The 20,807-nt window shown below is 40.9% G+C and overlaps 1 protein-coding gene and 1 pseudogene across 1 annotated transcript; one reads left to right on the forward strand and one right to left on the reverse strand.

Moving 5' to 3' along the window:
- Window positions 1-202: 202 nt before the first annotated feature.
- On the reverse strand, window positions 203-19,724 carry fundc2 (fun14 domain containing 2). The gene is made up of 5 exons (XM_080187674.1): window positions 19,672-19,724; window positions 13,090-13,246; window positions 11,387-11,462; window positions 6,419-6,547; window positions 203-3,134 (listed from the first exon to the last, which is right to left on the reverse strand). Exons 1-5 carry the CDS (start codon window positions 19,685-19,687, stop codon window positions 3,057-3,059), a joined length of 456 nt encoding a protein of 151 aa, XP_080043800.1. The 5' UTR covers window positions 19,688-19,724; the 3' UTR covers window positions 203-3,056.
- Window positions 12,731-12,832, forward strand: LOC145342737 (U2 spliceosomal RNA; annotated as a pseudogene).
- Window positions 19,725-20,807: the final 1,083 nt, after the last annotated feature.

The raw sequence follows: 20,807 nt of genomic DNA on the forward strand, positions 1-20,807 counted from the left end.
GCACCTCTGGAATAAGCACTTCTGACATCCAGTGGCAACTCCATCAGAATATCTTAACATATGATAACCAAAGATTTCATATGGGACTGTTGCAGTAACTTCACAGCTTGATTATTGTCACATTAGGTGACACATGGTTAGGCCATGTTGCCATGAGATCTCACTGTAGATTGGGATTAATACAAAAAGCAATGAGGTACACAACATTTGGTAAAACTTTATGCAGCACTTTCTCCACACCAAGTTATCAGAATAGTGCATTTTTTCAAGAAACAATATAATTAAAGTACAATCATAAACATAATGTAAATAGGAGGCACAACGTGGCAAAATATTCAGTAAAGCACATATATGTACTAAGCATGAAGTAACTGTGTACACTTTAAAAATAGATCTCTACATACATGAGAATTTAATGCAAATGATCAGTTTCTCAAATGCATATTAGATTGCAGGTCACAGTACTGCCTTCATCTTGGCACACTTATAAATGCGTTTAAATACAGTACACTATTGCAACATCATACATGCCCTTCAGCTGCATTGTTAAATTTAAATCAGGGACACATTTGACAACAAAATCTCTAATGCATTAATTTTTTCAGCAAAGAACTAACTGCCTCTAAAAATACTGCCTTTTGGCTAGAAAGACAAGCAAATATGTTTAAAAATGAAAAAAGCTATATTGTCTTTTCACTGAATGAATATAGAATACAGCTGTAGCAGCCGCATCCTCCAACCTTCCCTTCACATCCTGTTATAGTTATCTGTGAATAAGACAAATTTAACCGGTGGTGACGTAGGAGAGAAAGAAATGACAATTTTCTAATACTAATTTGAAAGGCATTAGATTTTGTTTAGAATCAGTGATTGAAGACTAGGACACATTTTGCAATGTTACTGCAATGATCCTTTCCCATAGGTGCATTAATTTTGAAAGAAAAAGACTCCCCATTTCAGATCATTAACGCAGCGACTAAATAACAAACATCTTCAAAATTGTTAGTATATCTTATTCTCTGGTAGGTCAAGGTCTTCAACTTAAGAATTGTAATTACAATCAGTAATTTTTGTGTGGTGGACAGAGGCAAGTGCACATATAGCTGTCTTGTGGCCTTGTATCTTTACTTAATTTCCTCAAATTGAAGACACAATTCTCAGACAAGTAATAAATTAGCGACACAATTATCAACGTCCCCATGATAGAACTTACATTTCAATCCAAGTTCTGAGTAGGATGGCAAGGGTGGAGGACAAAATCAACCGAGGACATAAAATTAAATGAAAGTGACTACCTAAATTTTTGTTAATTAGTAAATGAAAATTTTAAATATTGGAAAGTCATTCAGTAAAACAGATATGAAAGATTTAGATTGAAGAGTTATGTTTGGGTCCCATTCTGAATAGTGCAGATAAAAGCTACTATCTGCTTTAAGTGGATAACTGGGGATTTTTTTTAAGAACTAAGTCACTAGTTCATCCAAAAATTAGGTATTTAAATGTAGATTATAGGTCTTATAGGCCTACACCAAAAACACAAGTTAGTGTCTTATCTTCCGTTTTCATTAGTAGCAAATAGAAATTTGAATTTAGCTCACTTTTAAAAGTTAAAAAATAAACTCACATTTACACCACACTTTCCATGTTCTCAAGATGCCCCAAACCCTTCACGTTCAATTAAGTACTTTTGAAATATAGTCAAAATATGTGTCGTCAAACACAACATCCAAATCTGTACACAGCAAGGTCGTATGGTAGCTAGATAATCTGTTTCAGTGATCCTAGATAAGAGATAAATATAGGTCAGGACACTGGAACTCTCAAACAATCATAGGATCTCTTACATCCATCCAAAAAGGAATGGGAGGCCTGAGTATAATATTTCATCAGAAAAACACCACCTCTATTAATGCAGTGTCAACCTGGATTTCATGCTGAAGTGGGATATGAACATATGGCTTTCCAATTCAAAAGCGAGTCTTAACTTTAGAAGTGATAACAACAGTGCAAATATGGAAATGGCAAGGCATCATAAAACCCAGTAACATGCTTCGAGTACTTTTCCATTTACTGTGACAAGAAGTCTTGAAGTCCCAACATTACAAATCTTTTAATCACTACTGCTGAAGCTAAACAAGTTCTAACCCCTAGGTGTACTGCAGCAGTTGAACTATAAACATCAATCTCTGGAAAAGCAGATGTTGATTAAGATTTTGCTTGTAAGCGACATGATCTGAAAACAACTGTGGCAAAGCTATTAATCAGAATGGAGACATCTAGAAGTGACTTTAAAAGCTAGACTATTATCAAGATGCTCAAAGGACAAAGCAAAACAAGGAAGTGTTTATAAAAAGTCATCTGAACTCAAGATATTGTGATACCCTTACAATACTCTCAAGAGTCCAATTTCAGAACTCAAAAATCGCATTGGATTTGTCAATATACCCGTGTCATGCTGCTAATTACAGCATGTGGTGTAATACAAACAAGTGACATAGGTTCCAGTCTTTCTAAAGTGTCATTATGCAGTGCCCAGCCTTCATAAACATCTCAACATTTAGAAAATACATACTGTTGGCAATGTGCAGCATATAGCTCAACAAACCTACAAAGATAGGGGCAATGTCAGTTCTGAGTTACACATGGTGATAAAATGTGCAAGATGTCATTTATGAAATATCATAATATTTATATTCGGCAGGGGAAGATCACTAGGGTTTGTGATCATACTATGAAACAAGTTGAAATGTGAATCCCATTCTTCAAACAATGCTACCAACCATTTTAAAGCACTGTACTACAATTTAGATTATGGTTATAAACCAGGGCAAAAGCAAATGCTGATAGTCTTCTGAATCACACATTAAGAATATTGAGGCCAGAGTCAATTCAGTAATACAAATCCCCTCCAGTACAGTATACTAGCTTAGCACTGTCTAAGGGGCGCTCATACCCTACATAAAAAGCACATACAATCTATCAATGGTTTCAGGGGCAGGGAGGGAAGTAATAATGGAGTGTAGTTCTTCAATTGAAGTAAAGTCTTCAACTAATCCTCATGAGGCAAGTCCAAGTAGGAATCCACCAACAAAACCCCCAGTGAGGACGATGTTCTTCTTAACAAACACAGTGACCTGTGTAAGAGAGAATAAAATGATAGAACGGTTAGCATCCAACAGCATCTGCAGAGAACAAAGGACACCCTACGTCATGGAACAAGGCTGCAAGTTTAAGCTGTTTCTAAAACAGTGATATTTAACAATGCAAATCATAAATGTATCAGATTTACATTGTCTAGAGCTGTAATGAGAACTCACTACACACTGCGAAATTTTGTTTTGGCAGCATTTAATCAAGCAAAGCTTAATGATCAAGTTTAATTAACAAAAAAAAAATCTCTCAAATATCAATAGGTTTAAAGTAGTTTATGAAAGGGACAAGGGACAAAGTGAGGATACTTAACTGGAAGAGAACTAATTTCAGTGAACTAATAAAAGGATCCGACTCAAATGGATTGGAAACAAAGATTGATTAGTAAAACATTAACTGGGCCTTGGGAGACCTTCAAAGCAGACATTGTTCAAGTACAGAAGAGACATGAGTAAAAGGAAGGTGAAGAGCAAGGTTTAACTACTAAATGGGTAATTTACTTTTGTCTTTGCAAAATAAGAGGATACTGGCAAAATCATTGTAAAAGGAGGAGATAGAAAAATTGGAGAGGATAAAAATATTTAGAACTCAAAAGTGCAAGTCATTTGATCCAGAATCCTAGGATGGTGAGGGAAGTAAAAGGAGTAATGACAAAGGCTTTTTCCATAGTCTTTCAATCCTCCTTAGATATGGAAGTGATGTCAGAAGACTGACAACTACAGTCCAGTTAACCCACTTGCCAGCAGTAGAGAAACTTCTAAAGACAGTATTCACAGAAACCGTCACCCAGAAATACATGGGTTGCTAAATGACAGCCAGTGTGGATTTGATAAGACAATCTGGTCTGATGAATTTGATTAAGTTCTTTGATGAAGTAACAGAGGGGACAGTGCTATTAATGTGCATTTGAAATTTCACAAAAGTCTTTGATCAAATACAACATAATTGACTTTTTAGCAAATTTAAAACTCATTGGGTCAAAGGAGCTATAGCTGTGTGGATACAAAAGTTTTAAAATTTGTTTATTTGTGTCACAAGTAGGCTTACATTAACACTACAATGAAGTTACTGTGAAAATCTCCTAGTCACTACACCATAGCACTTGTTCGGGTACATAGAGAGAATTTAGCCAATGCAGCTAACCAACTACTTTTTGGACTGTGGGAGGAAACTGGAGCACCCGGAGGAGATCCATGCAGACACGGGGAGAAAGTGCAGACCCCACACAGTGACCCAAGCCAGGAATCAAAACCCAGGTTCCTGTGAGGCAGCAGTGCTAACCACTGTGCCACCATAAAGCACAGTTAGTAGCAGATGGAGGTTTTTCCAGGCTAGAGCCAAGTAGAGTTATGTTCAGCAATGGGGTTACTGATCTTTTTGTTGTAGATTTCAAAGTTTGTAATTTCAAATTAATTTCAAAGTTTGCAGATGACACAGAAATCTGAAATGTAAACAGCAAGGAAAATGGCTGACTTTAGGAAGTGGAAACTAAAGTCTGACATAGAGGGATCTGCGTATGCAGGTCCATGGGCCCCTGAAGGTGGCAACAGAGGTGGCTAAGGTGATCAAGAAGGCATACAGCATGCTTGCTTTTATCAGCTGGGGCAGAGTATAAAAGTTGACATGTTCTAGCAATATAAAACCTTAGTTAGGCCACATTGACAGTTCTGGCCACCACACCACCAGAAGGACGTAACTGCTTTGGAAAGGGTGCAAAAAATGTTTATCAGGGCCATGCTTGGTCTGAAGGATTTTAGGTATGAGGAGAGGTTGGATAAACCCAATTGTTTTCACTGTTAAGACAGAGGCTGAGGGATGACCTGATAGAAGTCTACAAAATTATGAGAGGCATATATAGGATAGAGAGGGGCTTTTTCCCAGGGTAGAACATGCAGCTACAAGGCGGCAGAGGTTTAAGGTGACAAGCAGTGAGTTTAAAGGGTAGGATGTGTGGGGAAAGTTTTTCACACAAGGATGGTGGGTGCCTGGAATGCAGTGTCAATGGAGGTGATGGAAGCAGGCAAGTTAGCAACGTTGAAGGTGTATCTTGACACATGAATGGGAGGCAAAGGGGGGATTGAAACCGCATATCAGCACAGGCTTGGTGGGCCAAAGGGCCTGTTCCTGTACTTTGTCCTTTGTCAAGTGAATGTGAAAGTGTGCAAAATGGACATGTTACTGGAGGACTAGCAATGCATGTGAAATAGGTATTGTAGCATGAAATCAGGAAATGTAAATGTCACCAATGTCCCAGAGGATCATAGGCTGCTCTTCCCTTTTGAGAAACAGCTGACTGATGGTGATTTAACCTGAAGGTCATCAGTATGATGAAGAAAAAAGGGGAGAAACCAAGAAGAGAAAAAGGGAGAAACTGAAAAAACTACTGTCCTCAATTACTGTGGGAAAGTGTTTTAAAGAATTAGTTGAAGTTAGTGTTTACTAATTGTCAACATGATGTCAGCAAGTTAAAAAAGGCTATTAGAAATGTATTGGCACAAATTGCTCACTATAATACTTATACCTCAACTATACGTGTTCCAGATTTTTTGCATTTAAAATACATTTAATACATTGTAGCAATTTACTCAAATCTTATGGGAAATATGTTCACTGTTGTTTCTGTATTCATATTGCACAGGAAACATATTGAAAGCTTCCCCCTCAACACTGACGGTTGACACCACAAATATGGCATCACATTTTCCACAGTTTCTTTTTATGTAACTGCTTCTCACATGCAAGAAAACATCCAAGTATTTAAATGCGGTGGGACACTAGACAGGAGAAATGTAAAAGGGTCAGGAACTGTTTGAAGGGAGATTGATTGACAGATTAAGAATTATTTTTAGTAAGCTCCAGAGAAAGGCGAGCTTACAGGGCAAAATGGTCTCAGGAAAGATTATACAATTAAAGCAGCTTAATGTTGAAACAAAACTTAGATATTTTGACAGTAATTTTAAAGAAATAACATTGCTCTTACAGAAATAAAATAAACTAGTTGCCCAGCTTTGGCAAAGACACCATTTTGAAATCAGAAATCTAAACGCCATTGCTGCTAGGTATGGCACAAAATTACAGCAATCCATAGTGTTTTTCATCTTTACTTAGGAGTCACTTAAACCAAAATTAAAGAATGCAGCTTCATTGATAAGATGAAATTGAAAACAAGTGCCAAGAGAATCAATTGTTTTTAACCACTGACTTTTATTTGCTTACTAAGACTGTGCTGCATTAACAAAAGTATACCACTCTGTCATTATCTCCTTACCTCATCAACTGCACCATGTACTTCTGGAGTAACTTTATTCTTGCCCATTTTCAACTGCTTCTTTGCTTTGTTCACATCCCTCTCCACTCGCTTCCAATCAATAGTGATATATCCGGTGTGATTGGCAATCTGTAAAAAAGCTAGAGTATCACCACATCCACCTAATGGGGAGGCTTTAACAATCATTAACACCAGACCCTGTGAAAAGTAAAGAATTTCCTAGTGTATAAATGCATTATTTAGTTCTGAATCATGAGAAAAGCTTGCTTTTTGCCATAGAATATTGTCACTATAGTTTGTCTCTTCCCCCTCTACCAAGTGAAACAAGAACACCTTCTTAGGATGTTGTTTTTCACCATTTCCACAGAAGCAAATGCGGACCCTTTTTCATTTGTATTCCGGAAACTGGATTAATTTCTCTGCTCAACAGCATTCAATCTGCTATCTCCTCTTGGGATAGGGAATAACAAACACTATATACAGGTTGATAAACACAGGCATGCTAAATCACAGTGCAACAGGACATTCACGGGCGGCACAACACTTAGCACAGCTGCCTCAGAGCGCCAGGGACCCAGGTTCAATTCCCGGCTTGGGTTGTTGTACATGTGGGGTTTCCACGTTTTCCCCATGTTTGCGTGGGTTTCCTCTGGGTACTCCGATTTCCTCCCACAGTCCAAAGATGTGTGGGTTACGTGGATTAGCCATGCTAAATTGCCCCTTAGTTTCAAGGGGCTAGCTAGGGTTAATGAATGGGGTTATGGGGATAGAGCCTGGGTGGGACTATGGATGGTGCAGATTTGATAGGCTGAATGGCCTCCTTCTGCAATGTAGGATTCTATGAGATCCGGACAAAACCAGCTTTAATTGCCCATGAACAACTGCCCTTGAGAAAGTGGTAGTGAAGGTGCTCCCACAATGATATTGGGTAGGGAGTTCCAGGATTTTGACTGAGCAGTGATGAAGAAAAACAATTTTTTTCCAAGTCAGGATAGTATGTGACTTGGAGGAGAACTTGTAGGTGGCAGTGTTCCAGTGCTCCCACAGTGTAGGTGGTAGTGTTTGCAGAGCTGGAAGGTCACTAATGAAGCAGCTGAGAATTAATTGAGCCTATGACACTGCCATAGAATCCCTTTAGTGCAGAAAGGGGCAATTCAGCTCATCAAGTCTGCAGCAACTCTCTGAAAGAACATCCCACCCAGGCGCTCCCCTCTGGCCTACGCCCATAACCCCATGCATTTGTCACAGCTAATCCACTTAACGTACACATCTTGAGACACTAAGGGGTAATTTAGCATACCCAATCCACCTCATCTGCATATCTCTGGACAAAGAACAAAACAACCCGGGAAACAGGCCTTTTGGCCCAACAAGCCCGTGCCGCCATTTTAACATTATGAGTCCCCCCTCCACCCATGACCCTTGTCTATGCTTATGGCATTCCACATTGAGGGAAGACTAATTTAGGGACAAGTTGTTACACCAATCAGCCTAACAGCAAATCTTTGGGGTGTGGGAGGAAACCGGAACACCCAGAGAAAACCCACGCAAGCACGAGGAGAATGCGCAAACTCCCACAGACACTGGCCCAAATCCACGTATCTGCACGGCAAACAGTGATAGTCACTGAGCTGTCGTGTTGCCCAGCATCTGGTCCAGTTTAAGCATACACTAATGAACTGAAGTACTAGGCCATTCTCGAAACAACCAAGAGCAGCCCTCGTACGACCCATCACATGTATGCCCCTTGTTGGACAACAAGGCGGACCAAAGCACCTGTGGATTAAAAGAGAAAAACATCAGTATTATCCACATCCATATTAATTCCCAGGGACGTCCCAAGGCTCCTGAACCTTATTTAAAACAGTCTCCTATATCCCTCCATCTCCATCCCGCTCATGTGCCTAAGTAACTCTTAAACAACTTCAGCGTGCCTGCCTCCACCACCTTGCTTGGCAGAGCATTCCATACCCCCACTACCCTAAGTGCGAGGTGGTCCACTTTGGTAGGAATAATGGTAGGAAGGATTATTACTTACATGGAGAAAAACTGCAGCAGGCGACGGTGCAGAGGGACCTCGGGGTCCTTGTGCATGAGTCGCAAAAACCCAGCTTGCAGGTGCAGCAGGTGGTCAGGAAGGCGAATGGGATGCTGGCCTTCATCGCGAGGGGGATTGAATATAAAAGTAGGGAGGTCTTGCTGCTGCTGTATAGGGCATTGGTGAGGCCGCAGCTGGAGTACTGTGTGCAGTTTTGGGCGCCGTACTTACGCAAGGATATTTTAGCCTTGGAGGGAGTGCAGAGGAGGTTTACTAGGCTGATGCCGGAGTTGAGGGGGTTGAGCTATGAGGAGAGGCTGAATAGATTAGGCTTGTACTCATTAGAGTTTAGAAGAATGAGGGGAGATCTCATTGAGACGTATAAGATGATGAATGGGATGGATAGGATAGAGGTGGAGAGACTCTTCCTGCTCAGAAAGGATAGTAGGACTAGGGGGCATAGCCTCGAGATAAAGGGGGAGCGGTTTAGAACAGAGTTGAGGAAGAACTTCTTCACTCAAAGGGTGGTGAATCTCTGGAATTCTCTGCCCGTTGAAGTGGTGGAGGCTGCCTCGCTAAATATTTTTAAGACGCGGGTTGATGGGTTTTTGATGAGAGAGGGGATTAAGGGTTATGGGGAGAGGGCGGGAATGTGGAACTGAGCCACGACAGATCAGCCATGATCTTATTGAATGGGGGGGCAGGCTCGAAGGGCTAGTTGGCCTACTCCTGCTCCTATTTCTTATGTTCTTATCCGAATTATACTTCGCCTGCCCCCCTCAACTGTGGGAGGAAGCGCAGTACGAGGAGAAAACCCACACAGGTACAGGGAGAACATGCAAACTCCACACAGTTATCCAAGGTGTAAGGAGATTCTGAAGTAATATCCTGGAGCTGAGATGACTGTCATCCCCAAACTTCCTTTGTGCTTCATCCAGCTAGTGAGAACTTTCCCCTATTCTCATTGACTTCAATTTTGATGACACACTCAATCAAATGCTGTCAAGGGCAGTCAGCTCTTTCATCCACATTTGGACCAGAGGTAAAATAAAAGTAAAGTACTGAAATAAAGACAAAGTGCTGGAAAATCCCAGCAGGAAGTAAGAGCTGTGAACCTGTGGAATTTTCTACCACAGAAAGCTGTTGAAGCTAGTTCCTGAAAGAAGTTTATAAAATTATGAGAGATACAGATAGGATGAACAGTTGGAAGCTTTTTCCCAGGGCAGAAATGACAGTTACAAGCGGGGCACAAGTTCAAGATAAGGTGGCAGGGAAAGTTCAGTGGAAATGTGTGGGGAAAGTTTTTTTTAAAACACAGAGGGCGGTGAGGGCCTGAAATGCAGTGCCAAGGAGGTGGTTGAGGCAGTTACATTAGCCACATTTAAGACTTATCTTGATAGACGTATGAGCAAACAGGGAATAGGGAGATAATAGCAATGGTCTGGATATGTAAACACGATCAGCGCAGGCTTGGACGCCAAAGGGCCTGTTCTTTGTTAGCAGCTCCAGTGGAGAAAGAAACAAAATTCAAGTCCAATATGACTCTTCTAAGAGATAGGTATGATCAGTTTTGTACTATTGCAAAACAGGCAGGTGGAGCAAAAGAGAAAGTCAATGATAGGTTAGAGGGTAGGGCAGGTTAAATGACAAAGATATCATTGGACCAGGGGCAACGGGAGTGGCAATGAAGGTATTAAAGAAACAAAGGGTCGGTCCAGAGTAGGTGTGAATAGCAGAATAAAGGTCAGTCCTGTCTGAAAGCATAACGAGATGCAGATATATTCCAGAATTTAGGGAGAAAAAAATCATAATGGAGGACAGAGTGCATGGTCTCAAGTTGTTGAACTCAGTGTTGAGTCCAGAAGGCTGTAAGGTGCCTGGTTGGAAGATGAGGTGTTGTTCTTCTAGCTTGCGATGAGCTTCACTGGAATGCTATAGCAGGCCAAGGACAGAAATGTGAGCATGAGAACAGGGTGGTCAGTTTAAATGGCATGCAATTGGAAGGCTGCGGTCATGCTTGCGGGCTGGGAGAAAGTGTCCCTCCAAGCAGTCACCCAGTCTGCATTTGGTCTTCCCACTGTAGCAAAGACTATTATAATCAGTGGATATAGTAGATTAGATTAAAAGTAGTACACAAAAATCACTGGTTCCCCTAGGAGGAATGCTTGGGGCCTTAGCCAATGAGGAGGGAAGACAAAGGGATGTACACCTCCTGCAATTGCATGGGAAGGTACAATGCAGACAAGATGAGGTATTGGAATGATAGAAGAGTGGACCAGTGTGTCATTGAGGGAATGGACCCATTGGAATGCTGATTGGGAGAGGAGGGAAAGAGGTGTTTGGTGGTGGCAGCATGCTAGAGAACAAGGGGAATCCTATCACGTGTCTGAGGGGATAAACAAGAGGTGAAGGCAGAAGTGTGGAAATGAATTGCACACGGTCGAGGGTCCTATCGACCACAGTGGGGGTGGTGGATCCTTTGTTGAGGAAAAGGCAGACATGTCAGAAGTGCCATGGAAGATAGCATCATCAGAACAGATGCAACAGAGATGGAGAAAGTGGGAAAATTGAATGAGTACTTATAGGAAGCAAAGTGTGAGGTGTAGTCAAGGCATCTTTTAAAGACAATAAATGAATGAATTACATACTTTTCATACACAGTCAGTGATGAACTAATGAATATGCTTTAATTAGTGCAGGTGTTTTCATTTATTTGTTCGTTGACTATCAGTCCAAATCCACCCAGTGTTTTTTTTTACAGGATTAAATTCCTAGAACAACAAATATATATTAGCCCCAAAATATGCATGGATCATGATAGACCACTGCCAGATTGTGTACTGACTCAGCTTTTCCACAGCTGTACACTCTTCCTGAAGTCCATTATTCCAGAATGTCATTGAATTGGTAAATCAAATACCAAGTCTCACCTGGAGCAGGAAGAAGCCTCCACCGACTGCTGTTGCAGCTAATTTTCCAACCTTCTGAAACAGGAACCCTGCACACCTGCAAAAGAAAAGTGGAAGAAAAATTACAAACAGATGGAGAAAATGATAGAGTTATTCACCTCATCCAAAAAGAAACTTCATTACATTTTAGATTCAGTTGACAATGAAGAGCTTCTTGTACAAATTATTTTGTAAAGTAACTCGGGACTGTATATTGCAATTGGATATAAAATTGAAGATGAGTCTGAATGCAGCTTAGACTAATAGTATGAAAGGGTTAGGAAATAAAGACCCTGGGTAAAATGAAATAGCGGAAGCAGCTTAGTTCCTATAAACTATGAATCCACACTAACTATCCAAAAGTTTGCACAAATTTGAAGCCACACTCAAGAAATAAGGATGGCTGCTAAAGCAGACGTTTGAGGCTGAAATTATCAGAGTATTGGGCACTTGACCAGAGAGTGCTTCATGCTTATACCTAATGCAAAAAGTATTGAAACCACCATTCTTCAATTTGAGGTTTTGAATCTGTTCTAATACTTACATGAATGAAATCCGGCAGGAACACACCAGTAATTAGAAGTGATTTAAGGAACAGTCAGTGATTCAAATGGGAACATGGAATTTGTGTTTAATTAAATTACTCTATCTCATCTATTCACCTAACCAAAAACTATTTGAGCTACTTTGATCGTCACGTGCCACCGCTGGCAGAGTGGTTTGCACCGCTACCTCACAGCCCTAGGGAGCCGGGTTCAGTTCCCGGCTTGGGTCACTGACTGTGTGGCGTTTCCTCCGGATGTTCTGATTTCCTCCCACAGTCCAAAGATGTGCAGATTAAGTGAACTGGCCATGCTAAATTGCCCCTCAGTGTACCCGAACTGGCACCGGGGTGTGCCAACTCTGTTTACTGTAACTTCATTACAATGTGAATGTAAGCCTACTTGTGACTTTTAATAAATAAACTTAACTTTATTGATGCAAATCACAATAGATGGATACTCTAGATACTTTCTTCAATTTACATAGACTTAGACATGGTACTTTATTACATTTGCAATCCATTCACAGGATATTGCAGTGGAATGGAAATCTTTCATTTTACTTCACCATCAGAATGAATTTGCATAGCTTCAGTCTCAATGTTTCCTGGAAAAGTAACCTCACCTGGCAACAATCATACTACTTCACAGTTAGTGTTTGTTAATCTGTTCACCACATAACATGAGTTTTCAAATACAATCTGTATGTATATATATATATATATATAAAATCAACATCTGCCCACTCTCTTCATTCAAACTGCAATACCCAACAAGCAGAAAAATACCCTCTCGGCCTTTTGGCTAAGATCAAGTGTAGTATTCACATGCTGTGCTTGGTTGGAAGTCATTAGGTTACATTTTAGCTTCATTTGAAGCAATTTTTAAAAGCGGCATCACGGCCTTTTGGCTAAGATGCAAATGAGATCAAGCCTTGGAAGAGGAGCTGTGCTTACTCCAATCAGCTTGGATCATGCAGATCAAGCCCAAGACAGGAGGTGAAAGCCCTGTCTTGTCAGCTTGGATCGGGAATGTCTCAAAGTGTTGAGATTCTGAATTGGATTCGATTTGCTTGAATTGGAATAAAAACAACAAAAAAAAACCCCTCTGCTTAGGGTCAACATTTAAAAGTTCAAAGCTCACCAACCACTGGCTCCTCCAATCATCAGTTGTGTTGCAACTGTATATTTTTCAGCAATTGGTCCAGAATTTCTTCCAAAGAATCGGTTCCACCATCTTTGTCGTTTGGCATATTCAGCTAAATCCAACACCTCAAACTGACCATTATCATTGCCCTGCTCTGGAGAGAAACAATAAGATCTCAGTTTTTTTTGCAGAGAATATCTAAATGTATCATCTGCTATCTGTGGTAAATTCTTCCAAGCTGCACAGTCATCCATAGAATGACAGGGTGAACAGATAGCAACTCTCAAGCGAATCCAACATCTTAGAAGGGAACAAAGAGTATATTAACGATCAAAATCGTAGGGTTCCCACTGACTTGAAACAGAGCTGGACCAACTATACAAATGTTGCAGCTACAAGAGCAGGTGAGAGGCTGGGAATTCTGTAGACAGTAACTCACGTTCTGGCTCCTATCCACCATCTAGAAGACACAAGTCATTCTCCACTTGCCTGGATAAGTGAAACTCCACCGACGCTCAAGAAGCTTGACACCATGCAGGACAAAGCAACCTGCTTGAATGGCACCTTCAATACCCACTCCCTCCTTCAGTTCACTGTCACCATCTCAAGGGTAATTAGAGATATTCACTCATGGGATGTGGGAAGTAGTGCCTAAAAAAACTGCACATTTCTTCCCTTCCAATATTGTGCTCCTGATCTTCTGACCATCATGGTACATTGTACAAAATCACTTACAAACAGGTGTAATGGAACATTTTCTTCTCATCCAAAAACTTTAGGAACAATGAAGGTGCAACATCCCAATTCATACATTTGAAGTGGTACGGGAAGTGCATTTTTAACTTCCAGTATTGCCAAAATAATGATTTAATAATTGGGTTGAGGGATGTCTGCCATTGCAGAATATAGTTATGTCATGGTTCAGTGCTCAGTGGAACATGTGTCAGAACCTGCTAATGGCATTTATAGGCATAGGAGACTAGCTTTTCTTTTTAAATAGAAGATATGATAATTAACAATCAACCAAACCTGGTGGGTACTCCTGCTGAGAACAGTTTCCCCATGATGACCATAATGACTGTAATGCTTCACTATGGTGATCAAAGAAAACATCACAGGTTATTGAATCCAGGACAGCGCAATCACCGAATAAAACCAGAGATATGAACTTGAGCATACCAAGCAAGTACATTTCGCAAGAATTTATTTTTAGTTTCATAATTTTAACTCTGATCTTTGCAGTGTAAAGTACAAAATTACATTACGAGAAGAACAAACAGCCACAAAGGCCAGCTTGGAGGCAGTCACATTTTAGATCTCAGACCAGGAATGCCAAACGGTTATCAGCTGGGGTTCTTACTAATTTTTCTTACATTCTTCTTGCACACGGACACAACTGATGTATCATGACATGTCGCTATTTAACATCACAACTGAGTAGTTGAATAACAAAACAAAATCATGGTTTTAAGAGATGTAGAAGATAGTTATTCAGTAAAATGACTGAGCAAGTAAAAGTAAAGTGTTGAGGCAATTATATTTGTCAATCAGCTGCTGACATTTAGATACCATGTGAACTGAATGAGCCTGAGATGCACCGACCCTCTTCTGTATGTCATCCATTCCACTTTTTAAAGTTTGCAAACAAACTTGCAGCTGAAACCATTTCGGTCTAGCCAAAATCAAAGACGATTTGATAGTCCTGCGGTTTAATCCCAACAACCCACATCAGCTGTCACTTTTCAGTCTGCACAAACCATGAAAAGAATGCTTGCAGGATTCCCATGCGGCAGCTGTAAAATGACAGACATCAGCAGCTGCTTTTAGTACACAGACCCAAAGTAGGTCTGTATGTAATCAAATGAAGATAAGGTAAAAATGTTTCTTGAGACATTCTTATATCAGTTCCAAAATTCTGTTCAAAAAAGGTAGTGCTCTATTTATTTCCAAACCAATTATCCAGCATCTCCCCATGTGCCATTTTTAAAGTAAATGAGGAAAACAAGTGTTAGTAAGCAAGACAACAAGGAGATGAAAAGTCCAAACCTTTATATTTTATAGTATAGATCATCTAACAGTCATCAAAATCAGTAACCCAAGCTGACTTCTCTATCATTGGCTAGAACGCTACAGAATTATGATCAGGTAAAAATGGATGCTGAGCCAAACTAGGACATGTTAGGAAAGTGATCAAAAGTTTTATGCAAGACTGAAACATTTAAGGAGAAATTGTAGTGTGGAGCCTAAATAATTGATGGCATAGGTCAACAAGAGATCAGAATGGAAGAACAGAGTTTGTGGGGGAGGAGCATTGTTGGTGGTCAGGCAGTCATAGGGCTCAAGGAAGCTATGGAAAAACAGCAGAGGGATAAGGCCATATGTAGGGATCCAAATACAGGGTTAAAAATTTTAAATTTGACACATTTGGGAAACAGAAGCCAATGTCAATCAGCAGTGATGTCACTTGTTTTGTTATACAATATGCATGAGCTGGAGTTTACAGAGGAGAGAGGATAGAAATAAAGTATTGGAATAGTAAATTTTAAAGGTATTAGAAACTCATTGCATTGTCTAATAGGATAGAAAGATTGCACTTATTCTGGTTTAACTCAAGGTAGTGGTCAAGGAGGGTGACAGAACGATTGCAATGGGTAGAGAGATATTGGTGGGTTTGATGACATTAAGTTCAATCTTGTCAATGCAGAACAGGGATTGATGTGACAATATTAGTTGGAACAGCCAAAATGGGGAGTATAAAGATTTTCTTGGGTATGAGCGTTTTATAAATGGAGATGAGTAAATCAGTTGCTGTAGAAATATGGAAAATGGAGGGGCAAAAGCTCACTTGTTGGTACCTTGGATGTGCAATTATAAGTGACGCGAAGGCAATTATTTGGTTCCTATTTTCAAGAAAGGGAACAGGAATAGCCCCGGAAATTATCGACCGGTGAGTCTGACTTCAGTGGTTGGTAAGTTGATGTAGAGAATACTGAGGGACAGGATTTATGAACATTTAGAGAAGTTTAGTTTGATCAAAAGTAGTCAGCACGGCTTTGTCAAGGGCAGGTCGTGCCTTACGAGCCTAGTTGAGTTCCTTGAAAATGTGACTAAACACATTGACGAAGGAAGAGTGGTGGATGTGGATTACGTGGACTTCAGCAAGGCGTTTGATAAGGTCCCCCATGCAAGACTTCTTGAAAAAGTGAGAGGGCATGGGATCCAAGGGGCTGTTGCCTTGTGGATCCAGAACTGGCTTGCCTGCAGAAGGCAGAGAGTGGTTGTGGATGGGTCTTTTTCTGCATGGAGGTCGGTCACCAGTGGAGTGCCCTAGGGATCTGTTCTAAGACCCTTGCTGTTTGTCATTTTCATAAATGACGTAGATGAGGAAGTGGAAGGATGGGTTGGTAAGTTTGCCGATGACACAAAGGTTGGTAGTGTTGTGGATAGTCTGGAGGGATTCAGAAGTTGCAGCGAGACATAGATAGGATGCAAGACTGGGCGCAGAAGTGGCAGATGGACTTCAATACGGATAAATGTGTAGTGGTCCATTTTGGCAGGTCCAATGGGATGAAGGAGTATAATATCAAAGGTAGGAATCTTAGCAGTGTAGAGGATCAGAAGGACCTTGGGGTCTGGGTCCATAGGATTCTTAAATCGGCCTCGCAGGTGGAAGATGTGGTCAAGAAGGCATATGGTGTACTAGCCTTCACTAATCGGGGGATTGAGTTTAGGAGTCGGGAGATATTGCTGCAACTTTATAAGACCCTTGTCAGACCCCACTTGGAGTACTGTGCGCAGTTCTGGTCGCCTCACTACAAGGGGGATGCGGAAGCTATTGAAAGAGTGCACAGGAGATTTCCAAGGATGTTGCCTGGATTGGGTGGCATGCCTTATGAGGATCGGTTGAGGGAGCTAGGTCTTTTCTCCCTGGAGAGATGAAGGATGACAGGTGACCTGATAGAGGTTTATAAGATGTTGAGAGATATAGATAGGGTGGATTCTCGGAGGCTATTTCGCAGGGCTGAAATGGTCGCTACGAGAGGACACAGGTTTAAGGTGCTGGGGAGTAGGTACAGAGGAGATGTCAGGGGTAAGTTTTTCACTCAGAGGGTGGTGAGTGAGTGGAATCGGCTGCTGTCGGTGGTAGTGGAGGCAAACTCGTTGGGGTCTTTTAAGAGATTTCTGGATGAGTACATGGGATTTAATGGGATTGAGGGTTATAACTAGGCCTGGTAGGTAGGGATATGATCGGTGCAACTTGTGGGCCGAAGAGCCTGTTTGTGCTGCAGTGTTCTATGATTATGCATTAACCACTGGATATATCTTCCTTACAATAAGCAGCGGTTTCATCTTAAGGTCAGTAAAGGCCAACATAAAGTATATGTTATTCAGGATTTACAGCATTTAACTATCCTCAAATTATAAAGAAAAGCTTGTACAGCAACCAATCAGAACAAGGAATTATCCAATGAATCTGACTATAGATACAGACATGGGGCAGCATGGTGCACAGTGGTTAGCACTGCTGCCTCACAGCACTAGGGATCCAGGTTCAATTTCAGCCTCAGGTCACTGTGTGGAATTTGCACTTTTAACGGGCGCTCCAGTTTCCTCCTGCAGTCCAAAGATGAGCAGGTTAGGTTGATTGGCTATGCTAAATTGACCCTAGTGTGTCAAGGGAATTATCAGGGTAAATACGTGGGGTTACAGGAATAAGGCCTGGTTGGGATTGTGGTCAGTATAGACCCGATGGGCCAAATAGCCTCTTCTGTACTGTAGGGATTCTATGACAAAACATTTATGTGAAAAACAGTCTACTGTAAAATCATATTGCATTGTACTGTAGCCCAGTTAGTAAACTCTGTTTAACCTGAGGTCAGGTTTCTCCCTCAATTGTTCAGAGCAAACTAACAAATCTCCTGAGGTTGTAAAAGGCACTAATCGAAAGCAAGTTTTATCTTTCTCTTCTGTCAAATGATGTGTACCACTCAGTATATTAGTAGAATTGATTTCTTTGGTCAGATATCATCAGTCTTCAAACAATCAATTCAAGGTAAACTATTGGTATGTAAAGTTTAAATTATAACCAATGTGCCTCTAATTTTGCATTGTGCAGTCCCTTTGCACAACCATGCATGCAAATATCCTAAATTACTGTGCAGTTTAGAGAAAATATTAGTTGCAATAGATTGACTAATATAAGACATATAATAATAAGTAAGTGACAAGATATTGAAGCAGCCAGGAAACTGAAAATAAAAAACTAATCAGATGAAGCTGAAAATATACAGCAAACAGCACATACCAGTCAATGTTTTGGACTTAATAACACCACTAACTGCTCATATAAGTTTAATTACAATCAATCTACTATAACCAATATTCTCTCCAAGCTGCATGGGAGTGTGGCTGTACAGTAACCCAGGGCTATGCAGTACCGCAAACAGGTTGGGGACAATGATCATTCTATTTAGGATGCTTACATGAATGGTTGTGTTGGTTATAATTTAGCTTTCCCCATCAATAGTTTATCTTGAATTGATTGTCTGAAAGCTGATGGTATCTGTCAAAAGAAATCAATTCTACTAATGTTCTGAACGTTACATGTTATTTGATAGGGAGAGAAAAAAAAAACATGCATTTGATTCATGCCTTTTACAACCTCAGGACGTTCTCAAGCATTTTTACAGCCAATGAAGTATTTTTGAAGCACGACCACTGTTGTTATGTCAGAAACATAGCAGCCAATACATGCAATATGATAATGATCAGAAAAGCCTGCTTTTTATGATGTGATGAAGGAATAAATACTGGCTGTACACTGGATTGACTTTCCTCCTCTTATACAAAATAGTGCAATGGGATCTTACATATCCACCTGAGATAGTTGACAAAGGCCTCGGTTCACTATCTCACCCAACAGGTTTAACAGTTAACCCCAAAATAGAGAACACTGCTCACTGGAGATGAGGTCCCATTACTGTATAACAAGATTGTTTTTTAATGTTTAGCACTAACACTATTATAGTATCACACATTAATATAATCTAACATTCCTGCACAGTTTACATAATAATGTTTATCACTGACACTATTACAGTATCAGGCATTAATATAAACTGACATTATTGCCATTTATATATCACTGATACTATTACAGTATTAGGCACTAATATAAACTGACCACTGTACAGTTTATCACTGACACTATTACAGTATCAAACACTAATAGACTGACATTACTGTAGTTTATATTGTTTATCACTGACAATTACAGTATCAGACACTAATATAAACTGACATTACTGTGCAGTTTATATGGTTTATCACTGACACTATTACAATATCAAACAGTAATATAAACTGACAGTACAGTTTATACATGAATAATAGACATGTTTGGGTCCACGCCAGGCCTGTCCATGGCGAGTTTGTCGGTGTAACCTTGACTTGACTCCTAAATTTTCGACCGGCTGCCCGCTGCTCTTTCCCCACCGCCTCTCGCTTCCCCCTTGCGGTCTCTCTCAACCCGCATGACGAACATCAGTTTCCCAGCCCCGCTCCAGTCCCCTTCCTCACCTTTCGCCTCCGCCATCCTGTTCTACCCCCTCACCCGGAAACAATCCTCCCACACCAGCGGAAATAGATAGAATCTAACCGTTGCCTGGGCCGCGTCACCGTGAGCATGCGCTGTTAGTCATCGAGTTTGACAACCAGGTCTGTCAGCTTTAGTTTCAGTCTGTCTGGGTCAGTGCCAGGATTAGCCTGTCAGGGTCATTGCCTGGGTCATTACCAGGGTCAGCCTGTCAGGGTCATTGCCTGGGTCATTACCAGGGTCAGCCTGTCAGGGTCATTGCCTGGGTCATTACCTGGATCAGCCTGTCAGGGTCATTGCCTGGCTCCCTGCCACGAACAGTCTGCCAGGCTGACTCTGCCAGAGTCACTCTGCCAGGGTCACTGCCTGGGTCATTGCCAGGATCAGCCTGTCAGGGTCAATCTGCCTGGGTCAGCATGAGGTTCATTCTGTGAGGGCCATTCTGTTAGGGTCAACATGAAGTTCATTCTGCCAGGGTCAGTCTGAGGATCACTCTGCCAGGGTCTCTCTGCCAGGGCCAGCCTGTCAAGGTAAGTCTACCAGGGCTGATCTGTTAGGTCCAGTTTGTCATGTTACTCTGTCAGATCAATCTGCCAGGGTCAATCAGTCCAGATCAGTCTGTCATGGTAATTCTGTCAGGGTCAGTCAACCAGGGTCAGTCTGCCAGCGTCAGCATGCCAGTGTCCACATGCTAGGGTCAGCCTACCAAGGCTAGTCTTCCAGGAGCTGCCTGTAGCTGCATGTGGTGGGAGGATAGAGACCACTCCCGCAGTGTTTTCTCTTATGTGTAATACATTTTGATTAAAGAATTAGAACTCCATAGATATTGGTTTTGTGCACTGTTAAGATATATATAATAGTGATGCAAATTATTATATAACACCAATTTTACACTATTGTTAGTGACGTACAATGTTAATATATCATGCCATGTGAGAGAACGATGCGCATAATTAAAATGTTGGCAGCAGAAAAGCTGAATGGCATGTTTCCATGTTGTAATTTTGATGTAATTCTTCAATTCATTATACAATAAAGGAGGCTATTCAGCCCATCACACCTATGCTTGCTCTTTTGAAAGATTTATCCCATTACACCTAGTCTCCTTCCTCTTCCCACA

The sequence above is a fragment of the Carcharhinus amblyrhynchos genome, chromosome 4, assembly GCF_965287045.1.
Source record: "Carcharhinus amblyrhynchos chromosome 4, sCarAmb.v2.hapA, whole genome shotgun sequence".
Taxonomy (NCBI): domain Eukaryota; kingdom Metazoa; phylum Chordata; class Chondrichthyes; order Carcharhiniformes; family Carcharhinidae; genus Carcharhinus; species Carcharhinus amblyrhynchos.